General features: G+C 40.9%; 1 protein-coding gene across 4 annotated transcripts; it reads right to left on the bottom strand.

The window, feature by feature from the left end:
- Positions 1-58: 58 nt before the first annotated feature.
- Positions 59-20,830, bottom strand: cald1b (caldesmon 1b). Of its 4 annotated transcripts, XR_015117174.1 has the most exons (18): positions 20,806-20,830; positions 14,495-14,596; positions 10,763-10,888; positions 9,940-10,255; positions 9,814-9,855; positions 9,098-9,742; positions 8,706-8,741; positions 8,586-8,635; positions 8,222-8,462; positions 8,005-8,130; positions 7,177-7,220; positions 6,998-7,076; positions 6,783-6,914; positions 6,582-6,713; positions 4,977-5,048; positions 4,792-4,816; positions 3,448-3,485; positions 59-2,126 (listed from the first exon to the last, which is right to left on the bottom strand). XR_015117174.1 is itself a non-coding variant. In XM_086209415.1 (17 exons), exons 2-16 carry the CDS (start codon positions 14,566-14,568, stop codon positions 3,450-3,452), a joined length of 2,151 nt encoding a protein of 716 aa, XP_086065541.1. In that variant the 5' UTR covers positions 14,569-14,596; positions 20,806-20,830; the 3' UTR covers positions 59-2,126; positions 3,448-3,449. The 4 variants fall into 4 exon arrangements, 3 of the variants coding, with proteins under 3 accessions (XP_086065541.1, XP_086065542.1, XP_086065543.1); XM_086209415.1 differs by lacking the exon at positions 4,792-4,816; XM_086209416.1 differs by lacking the exons at positions 4,792-4,816; positions 20,806-20,830 and adding an exon at positions 14,858-15,068.
- Between the last annotated feature and the right edge of the window lie 598 nt (positions 20,831-21,428).

Raw genomic sequence — 21,428 nt, 5'->3', positions numbered from 1 at the left:
ACTTCTTAAATTCACACAGGACTTAAAGGAGGAAGACTCATTTTTTTCTTTTTTTTTTTATTGCTGAAGAAACTACAAACACACGACATTATGAGAGACTCGTAACTTTTGGCAGGAGTCGCTCACTTGTGCACGACTGACTGAGAGAGGGTACTTTAATGTAAATACAAGCATGCTGCGATGAAAACAAAACAGCAAAAATAGAGGCACGTTAACTGCGCGCCAATGAACGAGAACTCAGACTGTTACCTGCTGTTGTGCTGTTTTTTTGTCCCCCTTTTTTTGAAACAATATTCATGAACAAAAACACATGAACTGATTTATTCTTTTATGACATAACGACGGGAGTTTTAATGTGACACAACTGTGATATTGACAGAAATGCTGTGGTACTCTGGCTGCACAATGTGCCTCTAACATGACCTGATGGGTACCACTTTCTAACAAGACAGGGGTTTATTAACAGTCTCGCTAATGGTACTGACTTTCTGATACGCCACCAGTTCTGCATTTATTAATGAAGACATGAGTTTTCCAATAATCGGTTCAGTCTGGGAGCAATTGAGAGATCATTCAAGCCACAGTGGCTCCAAAGACACCAGATAACTGAAGGATATACTTGGTCTCCCGCTAATCCCCCCACCTCAATAGGAAGTGTATATCAATGTCATGTGGATGAATCATAAATTTACTTCTGTTTTAATTTATAGTTTGATTTATAAATAACTTTAGTGTAGCCAGACAGACCTTTCAGAATCATGATAGAGATCTCACAGTGCAGAGTTAATTTTACCCTGAACTGTTTGCCTGCTAAATGGGATATGTGACATTAATGCTGTCCGATTACATTTATTTCATAAGGACAGAGCACATGGATGAAAAATGAGTATAAAATACCAGATGTAAACATGCTGGAGTTGGCAAGAATGAGAAATTCCAACCATAGTCTCTAGGAAGGTAACAACAGAAAATAGAAAAAAAACAAAACAAAAACAGAATGAATTAGAAAAAGTACAAGTAAAAACAAAAACAAAAACAAAACTTAAATGAGATTACAATTTCAGCAAAATATAGGGCTTGACAATCAACCACAAATGTATCAAAACCAACATGTATTACCTCTCACTGACTCTTGCACATTATATTTAATTCAGTTAATGTTTTCCCTTTAGTAGTACAGACCTTGTCAGAGAACTATGTCAACAGTGTAAAAAAAATAGCATATTAAATAATTGTTCATCAATAAGTAATTTTGACATAATTGAGATACTAATTTGAGGTCATCCCTAGGTCCTATATTTGAGCGAGCATGTGGTTTAAGAACCTGTCATAATCTGGGCTCAAGGTTAAGAATAAGGGGCGGGGCAAAAGACACATACAGGAAATTATACCACTTTGTCGCGTATTTGTCATCTTCATCAGCCGAGCTTGTTTCCTGCTTTTGCAAAACAAAACAAAAAAGTGCAGTTAAACTGTCGGGAATGTCAGTTCCACAGGTATTTGATCAGTAACCAAAGCAGGGAACACATTAATAGCACCAAACCATGATAACATCAGATGAAAATCAGAACATCACCTACTTTAACAAATTTTTCGGGGGGGGGGGGATGTTATTTTGTTGTTGTTGTTGTTGTTGTTTTTAATGTATTATTGTGTCAATCCATCAAGAAGTTTTTTTTTATACTCTGGAAATGATTTTTTTTTTGTAACCATTTATAAACCATTCTTATTAGAAAGTGGTACCGACTTACAGAGCAAATCCAATATGTACAGGAGAATCATCCAGCTCAGTGGCAGCACATCATATAGGCCAATGTGACGGTGATCATCAACAAAAGCAGCGAGTGAGTGTGTGACAGTAAAACACAAATGCCTTTGACTGGATATAATCTATGGAACATCAAAACGTTGAAAAGAGGGGCGAGAGGGTTTTACATGTCCTTTGGTGAGTCCAAGAACAGGAACATTCACAAGTAGAGTCACTCATCCTGCACCAAGGACCTTATTTCCTCTTTCTGGTGTAAACGTCATGCGAAGCACAGGTACGCTGAGGGGAAATGGATGCACGTACTGCAGCGGGGCGGTGTATTTGGTCGGGTCAAGCTCGGATGTCAACAGTCTCCTGCCTGCTCAAAGAGAGAAAGGGTTGGATGATTAGCGTCTGGATTACTCTGACAGTTAAATGATGTCACTTCCATTCCTCCACCAACATGTTTGTTCATTGGTTTACATCACACCTCAAATGACATATAACCATCAGTAAAAGCTGTGACGCTCCTCCGTGTGATTGAAAGCTGTCTGCCCTTAACTTCATTCCTCAGACTTCTATTTCTGATGAGGAACCGTGAAGGTTGTGAACAAGGATCACTATTTCGGGTTGACGCTCGCTAAACGCTTTTCCATTCCAATTGTCCATCCTCTGGCTTGATGTCAAACGATTATTTGACCTGAACCACCAGTTATGTCTTCAAAGTGTCTCAGCAGGCTGCACTGATACCTGGAAGGTTTTTATCATCACCACTGAGTGAGTAAGCCCAGTGATGGAGGCAGATTTGTTGCTTGGATCTTTAGTAATCCTCCCCAGCGGTCAGCTGTAATGTGACAATCAAGCAGCTGCACTCTGGTATGCAAACAGATTGCTGTCACCCTGCGTGGCAGCGGGCAGCCCAGGTGGCACGACAGCCATCCTGCAAGCTTGGAAGTTTCTTTATACTGGGAACCAAGGTCAGGGTGAGGGTTTGTTTTAAATATAGACAACAGTGTAACAGAGCTGAGCGGCACATTGGATTTACAGTGAGCACATACTCTGGCACAAAAGGAGGCTTGATGGGTTGGAGTGGTTATGAGCCCATAGGGGCTATAAATCAGTCATGGCCAGCCCCTTGCACAGGAGACATTCTGAAGGACAAACACTTCCAAAGTCTCTTTCCCACAAGACTGAACAGGATAAAGAGAGGTTTAACATGTAGCATGTGCACATTTAGGGAGGTATTCTGATTAAAATTGGCAACACCTCAATAAATATACTTTATTTCAAGATAAATTCGTCTATCATTATCGATCATTTCGATAATGATAGTGGCATCAGCAGTCTGGATCGGACAAATTAATACCTTTCAGTGTGTAGTTATTTTATAATTCTCTAACTTTAGTACAAAAACTGTCTGGGAAAACTCAAGAGAGAATGTACCAAAAGGATTCATTTTATTTAATGGATTCAGACAGCTTAACATGCTTTAACTCCAGGTAAACTACAGGACTTAGACTTAAAGATGGCTGTGGACTTCTGTTAGAGACAGAGGTAGAGAAGTGGTCATTTCAGGGTACCAAAAAATGTTCGTATGTAAACATACTTATACACACACACGCACACACACACGCACACACAAATGGACCTACGGTTACGCTAGCTGTGGTATCACATTTACAGTCACTCAGGAAACGTACCATCAGTTGCCAAATTTGCCTCTGCCTCCAACTGACACCTGTAGACAGAAAATTGGGGGGAAAAATGCAAAAAAAAGAGAGTGAAAAACCCATAAAAATATTTTAAATCTTACTTAAAGTAAAGCCGATAAAGCACAATTCCAAGTGTACGTCCAAGCTATAAATCAAATGAAAAGCTAGTCTCCATTGTTTTCATCAAAAACAGTGTGTTTGATGGGCGTTCACACATTGTATATGACATGCCTTTTAAGATGTTTTTTTAATAACAATCCCACAGATATCAGCTTCAGTATGGTATTTATACACTGCAGAAATTCAAACTCTCACACACACACACACACACACACACACAAAGCAAAATCACATATATCAAACATTTCAAAGCTCTTCTGTTTAAGGATAAAGACATCAATCACAAGACTTTAATCAGAACCACATGCACTGAATCATAGTGTCTCCGCTGCAGTACAACTGGCTTGGCACGAAAAAAAGAGACAGAGCACAGAGCAGGCAACATGTCCTGTAACAACACATAAATCCCACTCATACAGTATCTGACAGAGAGTAATCCTCTGAACAATATACGTCTTCAAAGCCAGTGGCGGGACGAATGCTAGCCTACACATTTTATAGTGTATATTCTGTGCGGATGGGGGGGGGGGGGGGGGGGGGGAGAGATCCACACCAATCATCAAAGCCATCGTTTTCATCAAACTTCCATCTCTTCCGTCTCAGTTCAGGCAGCTGGGTCAAAGCTTTGAAACTTCAAATCACATCTCACATTTTATTATTGTATACATGATTATGAGTTAGAGAATGTATGAAAGTTATTTGGCTGGAGAGAAGGCCTGAACTCACGTCTGACTCGATGCACGGTGCGCTCCAGTACTGGTTCGATGACATCTCATTTATAACTGGAAGGGTGTGTAAAGTAGAGCATATACCTCATGACAGCTTCTTGATATTTTTGATTCAGATCCAAAATTTAAAAGGTTCTACCTTGCCTGATGCTCCACTCTTCCACCAATTTATTATTTATTATTCATTATTGCTAACAGGGATAAAGTGCGGGTCATTGTTCTGTCAAGAGAGCAATGATTTAATAAACCAGTTTCCCTTTGTATGAACTACGGAAGAGTATTAAATTTAAAATTGGAAATTCTGCAGAAAGACCACTCTCACTAATCGTGAGTCTACAGTCCTTTACAGAAGAGCAAGTATACACACTTGGATAACATTTGAAACAACTAGGAGAGTAAAAACGCTGAGAGAGCAAACACGGTGGAAACACCACAAAGATCAACCAAACTGTGCTGGGTGGAACATGCAGGTCTAGAGATTTACCTCCTTCAGCCACTCATTTGGTAAACTGAGTGAAACAAACAAACAAACAAACAAACAAATAAACAAACAGGACTGCATCACTATAAATCCTCAAAATAAACATCTCTGCCCTTCACCTTAGTTGATGTGTGTGCGTGTGTGTGTGTGTCTTTGCGTGTGTGTGTGTGTGTGTGTGTGTGTGTTACCTTGGCGGGTGTTGAGCCCTTCTTGGTGTCCCACATGCCTCGCTTGCTACCAACATCACCTGGTTTCACATCCTGTGACAAATAAAGCCACCTGTTTGGTTGGTGGTATTCACATCAACATGCACCGATTTTCTTCAGTGAGAGAAAACTGAACTCAAACCCTCCAAAATCTAAAGGTTTTATTTCAACAAATTCCTGATTAGACGTCAAGATGTATGTAGTAAGGAGTAACCAGCATCTTCCGTGTCTGTAATGGTTTTAATCATTTTATATAAAGTTATGTTTGAGTCCAGTAGTTTCCAACAAAAACAAAATAGATGAAAAATAGAATGATTTTTTTTTTAATTCATATATACATGTTTATCTTTTATTTTGCACTTCATCTACATTCTGGGGCCCCAAAACTAGACCCTAACATTTTTTTGTCAAATCTACAAAAGACAAGATACACTTTATTTGAAACTTGTATTGTAATGATGTGTTTATTATTTAGATTACGAGTCATTAAATCTAATTTCAATCAAATCCAAATAGAACAATATTTACTTCCTTAAAAGCGCAGCAGAAGTAGAGTTGTACACAGTGCTTGAGTGACTGCATTGGGTTATTGCTCTTGTGCATATTGATCATTATTCATTTGCAGGTCTGGTGGGATGCATGTAAAGTGGTACCTTCAAGAGTTTGAAGAGTGGACAGCAGGAAAAGTGATGAAAGCTAAGAAAAGAAGTGTGATTGCAAAGGGAGAGACAGAAATAATTAAATGACGAACATACAAACGATAGCAAGTAGAAGAGCTGCTCTTTAGCTTCTTCCCATCAGGGGGAAGTGTTGCTGCATGAGTGAGGTTGCTCCCTGCTGACCAAGACGTTTGTCACTAAAGATAACTTGCTCATAAATTTCACGTTAGAACAAAGTCACACGTCAACCGCTGTGTCATGCAGACATAGTGCGATGTGTCCAGGAGAGCTGGTAGGATTAGCAGTTGGCGTCCTGCTTTAAGAGAAGGACACAGCATGTAGTAGCAAACCTTAGTGAATTAACAACAAATAATATAATATTTATGGACTAAGGTAAAGACTCAACATCCATTTACTCTTGGATGTTTTGCCAGAGTTGTGAAGTGGGATAATAATATCTCTGTTGTCAACATAAAGGCATGTGACCTTTTACCCTTGCCTGAAGGAGACCTTGAATATGACGTCAGAGGTTGTATGAAAGTGAATAAAATGCGAAACTTGGTTGGTTCATGAATGTAACATAATCTCAAAATGAGAGATATAATCAAGTGGGATGTTGGTACTCAGCTGACACGCATTCCCTGAGGTGGAACTGCTGTGTTCATACTTGTTTACATACTTACAACATGAGTAACACACGCATGAGGGAGGATGCTGTGAAAGGAAGGGTCCATGTGGTGTCACTGGACTCTGACTAAAGTGCTCATGTTCCAGCTGCAGCCAACAAAAGTCTGGCATGTTCATGTGCAAATGAGTGCATTAGCGAGGACAGAATATCAAAGGATTACTATTGAAGTAACAGAGGTATCTCTTTCACAATAATGCATGTGTGTGCGTGTGTACTAGACGGGGGTTTAAAAGGTCTTACTGCAGGCTTTGCTGCTGGTGATGCTGCTGCTGCTGCTGCTGCTGCTGCTGCTGCCGGCGTCGTCTTCTCTGCCTCTGCAGGTTTTGCCATCCAACGTCCTGCCACACTTCCTTTACTGATACTGGCCACCTCCTGGGGAACAAATCAGATATTCAATGATGAATCAGTAAACATGTCCGTGTGTCACCGTTCTTTCTTCACCTTATTCGCAGGGGCTGAACTCTCAGAGGAGCTGCCAACGTTGCCCTTCTCCCACATGCTCTTGATGCTACGTGTGCCTCCTGTGGGAATATCTGCCACTTGTGACTTGGGGGACTTGGTGTCTTTGTTTCCCTGTAGAAAAACGTGGATTTACCTTCTGTTTTTCTAGCAGAAGCACACGATCGGAAGATTGCAAACTAACTGTTGTGTCTCACCTGGATGGCAGAGGTGTACTGTTCTAGTCGGTTACCTATCTTGGAGACGATTGGAGAGTGTGATACTCTGGCTGCAGTGCTGCACGATTGAACAACACAGGCAACATAAGCAAGACTCACAGTTTCAATTAACCTTGCTTGTCTGACTGATTAACCTCAAAATATCTTGCATGGCTCACCTTTTCTGAGCTGATTTGCTCAAGAATTCTGCCTTCTCGCCGATCTGTTTGAAACATTGGATAAAGTTTTAAAGCAACGGTTGGTGTGCACAAACAATTCAAATAAATTCTGACAGCTAAAATGTCCTGGCTTCCTTCTCGTCTCAAAGATGACAGGCAGACAACCAGTCTGTCCCAGCCAGGCGAGGTCACTTTGTTCCTGAACACTGCGCTCGAAGAGGGTTTGGCTTAAAGAGAGCCAGGACTCACCCCCCCACCCCACCCCCCCAACACACACACACATGAGCACACTGTTTAACTGCAGTCATATTTGACTCAAACCAGCTTATGAAGGGAACATCTGGGCCTCTTAGTAGCATTTTAGTATGATTTAAAGGAAACAGCTTATCTGAGTATTGCTGCTGACCATGTCCATCCCTTTAGGACCACAGAGTTCACATCTCATACAAAAAAAAAGCCTCCCTAGGCCAGATTATGATTCTATAAAGAGATAGGGTTCATTAGTCCTTCAACACGCCCTCCTTCATGTGCCCTCGGGACTTAGCCTCAAGGGAATCTCTGCCTTCTTGACAAGAGTTGCTTCATTTCTCTGGAAACTCATGTGAACTGAGATCGACCTTCAGTTAGCTGAGGGAGCAAGTCAACTATGACGGTCAGTCTGAGGGATTTATTACCCACAATGCATCAAAAACATATTAATCAGTGTGCAAGAACATGCCACTGCTGTTACTGTGACAGTGAACCGACCAATAAAGTTAAACTGTTGAAATGTGCTGGTCCTCTCTCTTACTGGGGGCAGTTTCAAGATGTGTGAACCGAGAATGTCACCTTCGATGATCCTTTGGGAGTGACACTGAAGGAAGGTTTGACAGTCTCGCACTCCATCTGCTTCTTCTTCTCCGCAGCCTCCGCCCTCCTCTTCTCTATCTCCTCCTTCATCCTCTTCCTCTCTTCCTGAGATGAAACCCACAATCCGCTGTTACACCTTTACTTAGTCTCGAGACGATAACTTCTGTGGCTTCCTATTTTGTAGCTCCACCTTCACCTGTTCTTTTGCTTTCTTATCCTCCAGCTCCTGTTTCTTCTGCTTCTCCTCCTCCTCCAGGATCTTCCTCCTCTCCTCTCTCTTCTTTTTCAGATCCTCCAGCTCCGCCTCAGCATCCTGCTGCTTCTGCTTCATCTTCTCAAACTCTTCGCTTTCTGCATCAGTTCGCCGACGCTTGAGCTCTTGTAGCTTCTTCTCGGCCTCCTGACGCTGTAACTCATCGGCCTTCGTGGAGGGAGTGCTGTCCGTGGTAACAAACACATAAATATAATTGAATGAACAACACACACACACACACACACACACACAGGCGCACACACACTCACTTCCTCATCAAACATACGTTGTTTGATCAAAACTTTACCTTGCTATCTTCTCTGGCTTCTTGAGGCCATTCTGTTTGGCTGGTTCATTCTAACAAAACAGGTCAAATGTCACAAAATGTGCTGATACAATAGATTTATGCAATGTAAATTTATTTTACCTTTTCTTTAAAACCGAATCTCTTTGTCTTCTCCTCCTTTGCACCAAAAAAAAAAAAACAGAAACAAATTTAATACAATAAAGAAAACAGCTGGATCAGATGAAACAGATAACAGCCAAAAAGAAGAAGAAAAGAAAAGACAAGAAAGACCTCCACAGAAAAACGAGACAGTCTCGTACCGCAGTCGCTTTTATCTTTGTGATAAGTGAAACATTGTGACTGGGATCTGAAAGTGAAGCCGAGATAAATTGAACGTGTCACTTAATCTTAAAATGAAGGACTTGTTGAGTTAAAATAGTCTGGATTCTGTTACTAACGGGTACATTCATACCAGCGACCTCATTTCCAGGTTTTTGAAGTGACGCAGAGAGATAAACATCAATAAATCAAACCTCCTCTTTCTTCTTCTTCTCCTCCATCTCTCTCTTTTTGCGTTTCTCTTCTGCTTCTTTCTTGCTCTTCTCCTCAGCTTCCTTTTTCCGCTTTTCCTCCTCTACTTTCTTCTTCTTCTCCTCCTCTTCTTTCTTCTTCTTCTCCTCTTGCTCTTTCTTCTGCTTTTCTTCCTCCTCCTTTTTCCTCCTCTCTTCCAATTCTTTTTTGTGTTTTTCTTCCTCTTCCCTCTTCTTCTTTTCCTTTCTTAGTTTTTCCTCTTCCTCTTTTTTCAGGCTTTCTTCCATTTCCCTTTTCTGTTTTTCCTCTTCTTCTTTCTTATTCTTCTCCTCCATTTCCTTTCTCTTATTTTCTTCTTCTCTCTTCAGCCTCTCCTCCATTTCCCTCTTTTGTTTTTCTTCTTCCTCCTTCTTCCTCTCCACTTCCTCTTTCTTCTGTCTTTCTTCCTCCTCTTTCTTAAGCTTTTCCTCCATTTCCCTTCTTTGCCTATCCTCCTCATCTAGCCTCAACTTCTCTTCATTTTCTCGCCGCTGTTGTTCCTCTTCCTCTTTCCTTTTCCTCTCCTCCTCCTCCTTGTCAGCCTCCTCTTCCACATCTTTCCTCTGAAACTCTGTCTCTGCTTCTACAACCTTCTCTTCAGTCTCCTCCTGTAAGATAAATAACAGTTGTTAATTTTACTCTGGAAAAAATACATGTCAGCTCAGGAGAAAGTCCAAACCTCATTCCTTGTGGCCACTGTGCTTAACACATTAGCAGATTGCTGTTGAGAGTTTAAAAAAATACACAAGTTAGGAGCATATTTTCGCCAAAAAAATCTTATTGAGCTCTGTAATCTCATCTTTACCTCTTCATCTTTCTTCTTGTCTTCCTCTTCTTTGCTCCAGGAGTTGGTATCTGGCTCCTCTTGAGCTGGTTTCTCCTCTTCCTCTGTATGTCGCTGCGTGCTGCTGACAGAGGTCTGCTCTTCAAGTCCGCTATCTGTACCATTGGTGGTGCAGATGGTGGGGTCAAGCTCCTTCTGTCTCTCCATGGCCTCCTTCATTCTCTTCTGTCTGCGCTCCTCCCTCTTGGCCAGCCGTTCCAGCAAAGCCTGGTCATCATCTGCACCTCCGGCACTGATGGCGGTGGTGGAGGAGGAGGAGGGTTCAGTCTCTGTTACACTGTAAGAACATAAAATCCATTTGTTCATGTGAGCAGTGGAGCCTAAAATTCAAGCAAGTTAAGTCTCCGAAGCCATGTTGCAATTGAATCTCCTGAAGGATTATTTGTGATAAAGCTCCATCACTGGATCTTTGTGCTGTGGAGAATCAATCAAACAACCGCTGGAGGCAATAACACAGATCTGAGGCTGGAGGTGATTATCAGAACAGGGAGTTTCAAAGTGGTGCATGTGGTGCTGTGGTGCTTTCTCCAGTTGAAACAGCTGAGAAGAAAACTTTGAATCAGTTAGAGGTGGATGCAGAGTGACTTTAAGTATTTAATGTGATGGATGAAGGCAAAACACTTTGGTATGGTGTACATAAGTAAAGTACTTAAAAAAAAAGTCTTTCTACTGAACTCCTTTCCCCCACTGGAAGATTGAAGTAAAAGGCCTCTCGTGTGTTTTTAAAATAATTTCTCCAGATTTCCCTGTAGTTTGCTAAATCACACCTTGATCAGTTATATACCTGTTAGTATTGATGACATCACCGGCTCCAGACTCCTCCATATCCCTCATCTTCTTCCTCTCCTCCCTTGCACGTCTCCTCTGCTCCCGGGATGCCTCTTCATCGTCATCGTTAGCGAAACCCCCCCTGCAAAAATCACAAATACAGATCAAACTTAAATGTCTATGTAAAGGAGTCATATTACTTGATTTGTTTTAATCTGCAATATTCTCTGGACACACAAAAAAACTCAGGTTGAGTGAGTCATCATTGACTAAGGTGTTGTTTCAGGGTGTATTATTGAAATATAGAGGGCTTTTATAGGCTAAACATTGATTTTATACAATCATCTTAAAAAATGATTTGTGTTCTGGAAGAAAGACATGTCAAATAGTTGTTGGTTTTCTTGGTTTTCTTCATCACCGTGACACTGGGATTTGCCTCAGCATTAGCCTGCTAGCCTTGTAACTGATTCAAACAAACTTCAGCAGGGGAAAAGTTGTGAAACAGTTAAACATCTACAGTGCAAAATCTCCTAACTTCAAGTATTCTTCTCTGGTATGCACGCATCTCCCACTGAATGACCACATCATCACCGCAGTCATGTCTTATCCCATCATGTCAAATTATTTTGAGTAGATTGTTACACTCATTTTCACTTTTAATTGAATACAGTTAGGCAGTTTTGCTGCCTTAACAAACATTGGGATCTTTGTACATCATCAGCTTGTAATGAACTCACAATAATAATCAACTGCACAGCATATGAATTTTGTTGTATATTAGAAATACTACTTATCCTAAATACAGACCTCCAATTCTTTGTAAGGTAAAACCCTTCTTAGAAATGAACAAAAGTGATGCTTGTGTAAGAGCCAGTATGTTTCTAGACAGTATACGTATGCAGAGAGCAACAGTACATTTGTAGGCGACTGTGAACTCTTCCATAGTTTAATGATGCTGTGTAACAGCGTGGAATCATGGGAACTGTTGTGCAACCACCACTGACTCTAACGTAACAGTCCAAAAATCCATAGCTGAAATAAAGTGTTAAACTGTTGCTCACGTTGTGTTTGGTCACATGGATTCATATCATCTTATTTGATCTTCTACCATATTACTGCAGCTAATAGGAAGTGCACGTAAGTGTGGAGAAACCTGGCACTTTTATGTGTTATTCTCTCAAACTGAAACGAGCATATTTAATGATATTGACTGGTCGGGTTGGGCAAGGTATGGAGCTGGAATGAATATGATCCAAATGTGGTATGTTATTATGGATATTTCATTCCAGAGTCAAGAACTGTGATACACTATTCCAGTATAAATCAGTGCTGAAAGGCAAAAAAGTGTGTCAGATATCTCACAAAATGAAATGCATGGTGAAACTGAGTTGTATTTCTCATTACTGTGCAAAAACAATTTAATGAACATCGATTGTTATGATCTGACATGATTTTCTACACCATAGCAAATGTCATGGTACCTATCAAAATAAAAAAAAAAAAGGCTTCTGAATATCATGGTATTAATTTTTTCCATATTGTCCAAACCTATTGCAACATTATAATGTGATTCATTGGCATGGCTAAAGGGGATGTGATACAATTGTTAGGCGAAACACACTCTTACTTTGAGTAAGTTTCAAATTTGAATCTGGTTGGAAAACATTTCATAAAATGTAATTCAATTCAACAAAATATATAACGGGGCCTTTTTTTCACATGTTTCTATTCATTCAGAGGCCTGAAGAGCGGAAACTAAGCAGTAGGATATTCCACAAAGCATCCCAAGGGAAATCTGAGGGATCCCACTTCCAACCACTGATATAATCCATTCCTGTCTCAAGCTGACCTCAGTAACCGTGATGCAGATGAGAGATGCCACAACAGAGGAAAAACAAAGACAAGGAAATAATAAGAAACACACTTTGTACATACGTCTGAGATCCACATGTCACATCAGAGAAACAGAGCATCCTAGGAGACACTGACACTCTTGGCATTTAATATTATGATTAGCATAATGAATTGGAGACATGTGAAGAAAAAGAAAATCACCAGCACAAGATGAAAATATCTTTCCACAACAAAATTATACTGCCGTCTAAATGATAGGGATTAGTAACCAAAATTGTTGCCCACTCTCTTCATCGTTCACACATCCTGTGATTGACCTTCATCTCCTCAGTCAGGGTTTGGACAAGCCAGGCAGTAACTTTGCAAGCGATACCAGGCTTTAAGAGACCGGAAGACATCTTGAAATGGCCCATTGATACGGGTTTTATTTCCCTCTGCCCTTCCTAAATCCACAACACAATGACATACAGATGTTGTAAGAGAAAGAGGAGGAGGGGAACCACAAGAATCCTTCCTGTCTTTTAAAAAGAAACGAAAACCTGAATGAAACGGAAATCCAATAAATCCTCAGGCAAAGGAACATCCAAATGGTACAAGTCACCTCGAGAAGTCATCGAGGAACCAGCTCAATTAGATAGCACTCCACCCAAAGCTAAAGACCTACTGAGAAAGAGCTGTCAAAATGTCACAGTTACACTGTCCAAACCCGAGGGACTCGAAACACAATACATCAATGTAAATGTGCTGACATTTACTTGGCAGCAAGGAGGACTGAGCCGGATGAGGAGAGGAGACTCAAAACTCCACTCGTGCTGTCACAAAGTGCAGCGTTCAAAAGGTTGAAATCAAAATGGCAGTCAAAACATTCCAGTGTCTGCAGTATTTCCTCAGGCTTAGAGGCCAGAGGGCAGCTGGGGCAGGACAGGCTGGGTTGGCACCGCTGGCAGGCTTGGCTGCAAAGACTGTGAGAAAAATTGTGAGGAACGCTCTTAGCAGACATGATGCAGTAGCACACTGGACTGGACGTCTGGACTGGAGGAAGATGACATATCTTGAGTTTGAATGTGGGAACATCTCGACTATCAGATCATGATTAAATTAGACACTTCTCAAAGGATATTTTGTGCTTTTTAATAAATCTCATTCCAAAAAAACCACGAAAAACAACCACATCCCATCTTTGGCACTGAGCCCAAAGCCAGCTTAGGATGTTAAAGGTTTAAATGAAATGAATGAATGCCTTCTAATTTCTTAAAGTTGTTTCAGAAAGGAGAGATTCCATATGTGGCTGCAGGATACCAGGCTAGCTGGATGGACCACATCACCTTGACCAGACACATGAGAACCACTTGCTAATGTGACAGTTCAGACTGAGGTTAGCAAAGATCTTTAGCTCCGCTGTATCAGCTCAGCATCAGATTGCTGCTAGCTATGTCAGATGTTGACTAGATTGGTGTTTGCTGAAGACGAGTATTTTCCAGCGCTTGTTTTTCCATGACGACTGCACTTCATCCACATTCTCATGCCGCAATAATTGGAGGAATTGGTATAACTACTTAATTTGGAGAAAAGGGGGAAGAGACTTGGTTTTGATTTATGACCAAAACCTTCAGACTCGACCAGGCCATGCTAGAAAAGACGTGTGTGCATTTCTGCTTCTGCCATGGAGCTAATGTGATCACCAGCATCGCTTTGTTGGATAAATGAAAAAGTTGTACGGATTATGATGAAGTCAGGTCAGATGATAGAACTTAGTTTGAGGAACATTTGCTTAAAATTTGGAGTTTAGCCAGAACCGAATCCAATGACATCATATCACCTTGCTGGAGGGAAACCCCCACCGAGTGCCCTCAAGTTTCTACATGTGTTCATCTGTTATGAGGGAGTTACTCACTTCTCAGTCTCGAGGCGCATCTGCTCTCTCCTCTGCCTCCTCAGCTCCATGCGGCGGTCAAAGTCATCATCCATTATGGCCAAAAGATGGACTCTGTTTCAACTGGAAGACACAGGTGTGATGTCAGTCATCAGTCCTTGCATCCTACGTTGTCTCAACTTTTGAATGCTACGGAACGTTCAAACATCCCACAGCCAGAATAAATCTAAATACACATCACACACTCACGATGATGGGTAAACATGGTGAATTGTAACATACAGCAATTCATAAAATGATCTGCACGGGCCGATTAACATAGAGAGGACCATCCACGACAGCTTGGTGACATGAATAAAATCACATAGGGTTCGGCTGGTTTACCTTAACAGTAGCTGCAGTTTAGTCCATGGACAGCAGTGTCTCCTCTCTCTCTACATATATCAACCTCTACAGTCTGGTTTATATCTCAGCCCTGTTCAAGCACAAAGAATTCCTGCTTGGTCTTTCAGGGGACGTTAACTACCAGAAAAGGCAAAGCCTGCCTCTCTGCTCCCTCACTTTCTCTCAGCCTCCCTCCTCCTCCTCATCCTGACTCCCTCTCTGTTTCTCTTTTCTCTCTCTGGTCCCTGACTTTCCTGGGTTGCCTGGATTTGACTTCTCTACTATGTTTTCTGTATTCAACTGGTCTACCTGATATATTTGGACATTTTTCTAATTTATTTCTCCCAGTAATCCTAAGGATCTCCTTTCTCCTCTGTGCTGACTCATACATTTCTACCACCAGATGCAAAGTGTGATTTTATTTTGTGTGTGTGTGTGTGTGAGTGTGTGTGTGTGTGTGTGTGTGTGTGTGTGTGTGTGTGTGTGTGTGTGTGTGTGTGTGTGTGTGTGTGTGTGTGTGTGTGTGTGGCAACAATTTCTGTGCCTGAAGCATTGACTGTTTGTCTTTGGTTCTTTAAACACTTTGTGGGGTTATGTGTTAACACCTTTTTCTATACAGACCAAGCACCTGCCAATAAAACCCTTCATCAAATGATGTTTTTACGAACATGGAAAACTTCCCAGTTGCACAGTGAGCGGCTTCCATCAACCATCGTGCTGAGGTCTGCCGATCAGTCTGCCAGTAAATCCAGCCAACAGATACAGTGTGTTTCAGTGTACAAGTACAGAGGAACTTGATGAAGTGTGATTTCAGAAAAGCAACCAATTCCCTCCTACTCAGAGGATAAAAGATTAAGAAAGTAAAACAAAAACTTCCAGATGTTTTAGCTTAAAAATTGTACAGAAATAAACTTTCAAGTGTTTACTTTCTGATGGAGAATAGTCAAGGAAGCTCAAAAGTGTTTAGAAAAGAAAAATGCATCCCGAAGGACTGATGACAGCTGACCACTATTACTTGCATGTGTGTCTTTCTGCAGTATTAATCAAATGTTTTAGATTATTGGGTTTTGTGTTGTTTATAATTGCAACTGACCGCCACCACGGACTTCTCGGCTGACGGCATTTACAACAGCAATAATGAAAATAATGCAATAAAGCCACACGTGGCCTAACAGGATTCATCCGTGAAGAGAACTCTTCCTTCTGATCCACTGAATAATTGTACTAGTCCACTGAAGTCTGTTCTTACCGCCTGCATCTCCTGATGTTAGTAAAACTGAGTCTCTATTAACTAAATTAGTGAGCAGTTTCTTTAAACACTGTTTTGTTTTGGGTTTTTTTTGGCAAATACTGCACAAATATGGGTGGATATTATATAAACTGGACTGTACTCCATCATGGACTTTTGTTTTTTTTACCTCAGTGTTGCAGTCAGAATGACCATTGTGTTACTGAAATGATGATCCTCTTCCTTGCACTTTATAGTTGACATTGGACAACTATGGAGCATGTAAACAATAGCCATGATCGGTTTACTGTTAGCCTTGCACTCTGGTTTGTGGCAGGGGTCCACAAAGAAAGGAAACAGATTAAGTGTAAAGCAAGAGTAGGCAATCCAAACAAGCAGACAAATTAGAGAAAGAGAAGAGGCTCGCAGGATAGGTGGACACGTCTGAGGGCATCTGGTGGAGAGTAGCAGGTCCGAACAGTTGATCAAAAATGCATAGAGGAGGAAGTCGCAGCAAGAAAGGGGGGAAGTTTGATAAAAATGAGCAAAACAAAGCACATAATGACATCGATCTGACTACTCAGGGCGGGAACACCGGCTGTCAGTCATCAAATTTCACAACCTGAGAGAAGACAAGAAACTTGCAAGGGTCTCAAACATCTGACCAATCAACACTAACGAGCATCAACGGAGTAAATCTCTGAGTTATTTGTCGAATTTTTTTATGCAGTAAAACAGTTTTCAGTGGAAAAATGCCGATGTGCTGAGACATAAAACAGACAACTAATTTTCATCGCCATCGTCATCATTGCTGTTACCTTTCATATGGTAAAATTGCAAAACCACCAACATTTTATTCAAATAAAAGAATCTTATCCAACACCATAGAACAAAGTCTTCACATATTTGATGTTCAAATTCCTCCAACAAAGTCAAACTGTGCAAAGAAAACTTGATAGCTGTGCGGTGCATCCTGGTCGCAGTTCGGACCAAGTTCGTTCAAAATCTTGGTTGCACGATAAAATCCTCAGAGCTCCGTGCGCAGCCGTCACACACGCGACTCACAAAAACATCGATCTATCATTCCTTCACAGCTGTTCTTGTGTGGGAACAGTTCAGGTGTGGGGATGCCAAAAGACTGGTCTGTGTGTTCTGGAATATCATAGGGAGCACCGAACAAGAACTGATGGAGTTGCAGACATGTCAAAGCTGTGATCCTGGCCTGTTTGGATTGGCCCGGGTCCAGCAAATCCAGGGAAATTCTGCATTTCTAAAGTTCAATAACTTAATCGCTCTGTCAAACAGAGGCGATTGACTTTCTGTCCTCTGGTATGCACACAAACACACTGATACGCTTTTCCATAACAGCTGCTCAGTCATCAGTCACCAGACAGGTGGTTTGTCTAATGGCATGAATTATTCCCGCTGCAATACTCTGGGGACATTGAAATGAAAACAAGTTAATTTAGACATGATACATAGATTTACCTGTTCAGCTTCTCAAATTTCCTTCTGCATAAACAGCAAGAAATTATTATAATCTTCTCATTTTTATGTGGATGGAACGTTAAAGACTTCCCCTGTGTTACCACTCTTCCTGTCATATGGCGGAATCAAGTTCACAAATCATTCCCACATGACACACGAGACAGCTTCTCATTCATACATCTGCTCCTGATCGGTCTCATCTGGGCAGTTGTAATAGGTGTGCAAAAGTACACACATCTGCTTGACTGGAAATACTAATACTTGTGTTGTTTCAACCTATTTCCTCCAGTAAAAGTAAAAATATGAGAAAAGTTTAAAGTAAAAAGGTACTAGTTTGCAGTTTCAGGCCATGGAGGGGAACCTGGCCAGTTCATTTTCTTCCATGTTGTCGCTCGTGTCGATACCACCACTCGTCTTCTCTCTTTCTCCCTTTTTATGTTTTGGTATGTGGCAACCGACATTTACATTCATTGCCACCACCAAATTTGGAGAGTGTGTCCCGTCTGTTTCTTTTAGCACATTTTTTGTCCTGTCGTGCATCAAAACAAAAGTAATGAGCCCGTTTATACAATGGGAGGCGCAGAAGGTAAAGATATTTGTACTAAAATATACAGAGTAAAAGAAAAAGCTGTCAGAAAAAACTGGTGTAATGTCCAGTAGTATTATTCTTATACTGTTGTTCTTGTTCACACCTTCCTCCAGCGAGAATTCGATTATTCTCTAACAATTAATTTCCTTTAGAACTGTGTGGAATGAAAGGGATGCTATTGCTTTGCTAACTGTAATTTGTTCTGAATAATCAAACAAGGCTCAAGCCAAAAGATAAAGACAGTACGTTGACACACTTATAGATGAACAGTCACCAGTGAGGCGTTTGCAATCAATCAAGACGCCACTGCTGCTGACTCTACATGACCAAACATGGTCACGTATGAAAAAGTCCCTGACCAGGATACAAATTCCTCACTGTTTAAAAGTCATAACACTGTGTTGTGGCAACCTTTTCTGGTCCTCATTGACACGTTTATGCAGAGTCTGTTGAACTGGAGGACGTTTTGTGGCTGATAAAGTGCAGTTCAGCTCACCTCTCTCTGCTTTATTTTGATAAGTATAATGACACAAGCATCAGTCTTCCTCTGACAGGTAGCATGGAAAAGGTTACTGCATTTTCTTTTTACTCTTACATTTTTGAACCTGGTCAAGTAAAAGCAGATTTTGGGAAACAAGATGCTAAATTAATCCGATTGAGAGCCAGGTTACACTTTCCTCCTTGACTGGAGATGCAGCTATGCGCTCTCCCTGTTAGCATCCCATCAGCTGAGATGGTGTACTCAGCCTCCTTTTAAGGAAGTACACAGGCAGTGTTAGTAGTGTCCCAGCTTGGCAAGGTGCAAGGCCATGGACCGAGAGCATAGTTTACTCTAGGAAATATTTGCTGCACCACAAAGTGGCGAACCAAGAATAACTTATTTCCATTATGATCACATGAAACAGTTTCCTAAATGTTGCTCAGAGGTAGAAAATATGAATGGAAGGCTGATAGTCAGTCGCTAGAGATGGACTTTGGCCTGCTGGGTTAAAGATATTTTCCATTTTTAAACAGTTGACAAGATTACCTGACATGACATAAAAGTAAAAGACATCTGCCTCGCTGTTATCTCGCCTTACATCTGACAACACTTGATGTCTGACTGATTGCTGATGAATGACTCCATTAATGTCCACGCCGCTAACACTCACCTCTTGTAATCTGCGCACATGGAAAACCATTTCCTCTCCCATTCAGACTCCCACCTGAGCCACAGGAGACCAGTCAACCTCCCTCATGTCAAATCAAACCACTTTCTGGCCACAAAGACACATTTGTGCTCAGACAGACCAGAACATTAGCAACCAAATCTGTTTCTCATTTGGCAAATGTGGTTCACAAATTGTTTTTCAATGTAACTGTTTTAGAAAGTCCTCAGTATTTAAGTTCAGACGTCAGCCCATATTCCACTTTCTCTTTTCCCAGCCATTATAGACATAGTAATGTTTGGATCAGCGTCATCTGACTTCTGCAGGAAGACAAAGTCATCCACAAATGAACAGCATTTGAAAACTGGTTTGCTCTCCCTTTTGTTATTAAGTTATTAGCTCAGTTTCATCACAACATGCATGCACGATGGTGTTTAATGTCTTGTACAAACTATCAAATCATTGCAGATTTTTTTTCCCTTCGTATGTTGCAAAGCATTATTCTGAATTCAGACATCAAGAAGCAACACTACGCACTGGAAACCAAAACAGATTTGCAGTCCCCATGGAGAAGAGCCGATGGATGCTCATTACCTCACACACTCCAACCTTGTGTAGCTTTTACCTCAATACCATCTAAGGAATAAGAGTCTGTCTTGGCATGTGGACCACAGCAAACAGCTTTCCCACAGCCAAACATTTGCTTAATGAATGAGTTACAGAATTTATAGTATTTACATCTTCCTTGGGAAGCACAGATGACACTAAGTCTCATGAAAAAGGACAGAAAAAGACAAATTTGAGCATTTGTGCTCCCAACAAAATTAAATTTCAAACCTTCATGACTGGGAAATGGTAATTTTGTATTTTTCTTGTCCTTCCCTTATAGAGCTATGCAGGATTGTGTGTGTGTGTGTGTGTGTGTGTGTGTGTGTGTGTGTGTGTGTGTGTGTGTGCGTGTGTGTGTGCGTGTGTGCGTGCGCGTGCATTTTTTGGGGGCAAATTTACCCGCTATTATCCAATATGGACTTTGCTGGTACACACACTTTGAATCAGAAATGTCTGATGACATAATTCCCTTCACAATGCTTCTATCTATGTATTGCTAAATACCCTTCAATTATATATCCAGACCTTTTCAAATCTCTTTAGAGAATGTATAGCTTGTCAAAACTCGTTTTTTTAAATCAAAATTTCTTATTCATAAACCCACCTGCAGCTTCTCACCAGACAAGTGTCACACCAGCATGTATAAAGGTGCCAAATCAAAGATAGAATATACAGATATTCAGATAAATGTTTCCAGCAACTCTCTTCTTATTCTGAGTAGGTGTTGGACAAATCATACCATCTAAGAGAAAATAAAGAGAATTAATTAAAGCTCAGTAGCTCTTAATTATCATTATTATTCAGTTGCTCCCCACATGTGAAATATTCACTCTCTTAGTGCATGAACTCAGCAAAAGCATCAGATATGATCATGATGAAAACTCACCAGGCCTGCAGACTCAAGTGTTTCCTGCTTGAAATCAGGAGACGCAGAGCAGCCAGAGGTTTATAAAGCCAGTGTAGCGTGAACAGCCCCGCCTGCCAGGCCGCAACTCCCTCAGTGCAACACTTGGATAGAGAGAGAGTGTGTGTCCTTCGACTCATCTGTTCTACTGTTTATTCACACACTATGTCAAATATCTGAGATTAATGAATGTTCCGTAATATTTGCTTGACATGAGGGTTTTTTATTTTTTTTTAGAATTAGGCCTTAAAAAGTAGAGGGAAGAGTAGTGTGTGTGTGTGTGGTTGTGTGTTTACTTCCCCTCATGATATTAAGCTGCGATATGCCCCAATGAATCACTACATAATGTATGTTTTTAAACCATAAATACACTTTGTCGATGATTCATTTCAGGCATGAATGCATACCTGATTAAAACCATATTAAATGACGTGAAAATGAAACCGACTGCTAAAATGAAACACCTATTTAACAACTGTAGATGCCTCCATACGAAGGTCAATCAAGGGTTTGAGATCTGCTACAATACGCATGTCAGTTACCATCTAGAACCGGTTGAACACCCCAGAGATTGAGGACTGGTGTGTTTAACAGTGCTACCAACC

Source organism: Aulostomus chinensis, chromosome 7, assembly GCF_037954235.1.
Source record: "Aulostomus chinensis isolate RoL2024-O1b breed Wild chromosome 7, RoL_Achi_v1.0, whole genome shotgun sequence".
Lineage (NCBI taxonomy): Eukaryota > Metazoa > Chordata > Actinopteri > Syngnathiformes > Aulostomidae > Aulostomus > Aulostomus chinensis.
Note: the sequence above shows the minus strand (reverse complement) of the source record. Positions and strands in the feature narration are given on the sequence as shown.

Coding starts and splice junctions, on each gene's coding strand:
- cald1b (XM_086209415.1), bottom strand. CDS start 14,568: ATGGATGATGACTTTGACCGCCGCATGGAGCTGAGGAGGCAGAGGAGA. Junction 10,889..14,494: donor ATGCGCCTCGAGACTGAGAA/GTGAGTAACTCC, acceptor TGATTTTTGCAG/GGGGGGTTTCGCTAACGATG. Junction 8,742..9,097: donor AGAAGAAGAAGAAAGAGGAG/GTTTGATTTATT, acceptor TTTGGTGCAAAG/GAGGAGAAGACAAAGAGATT.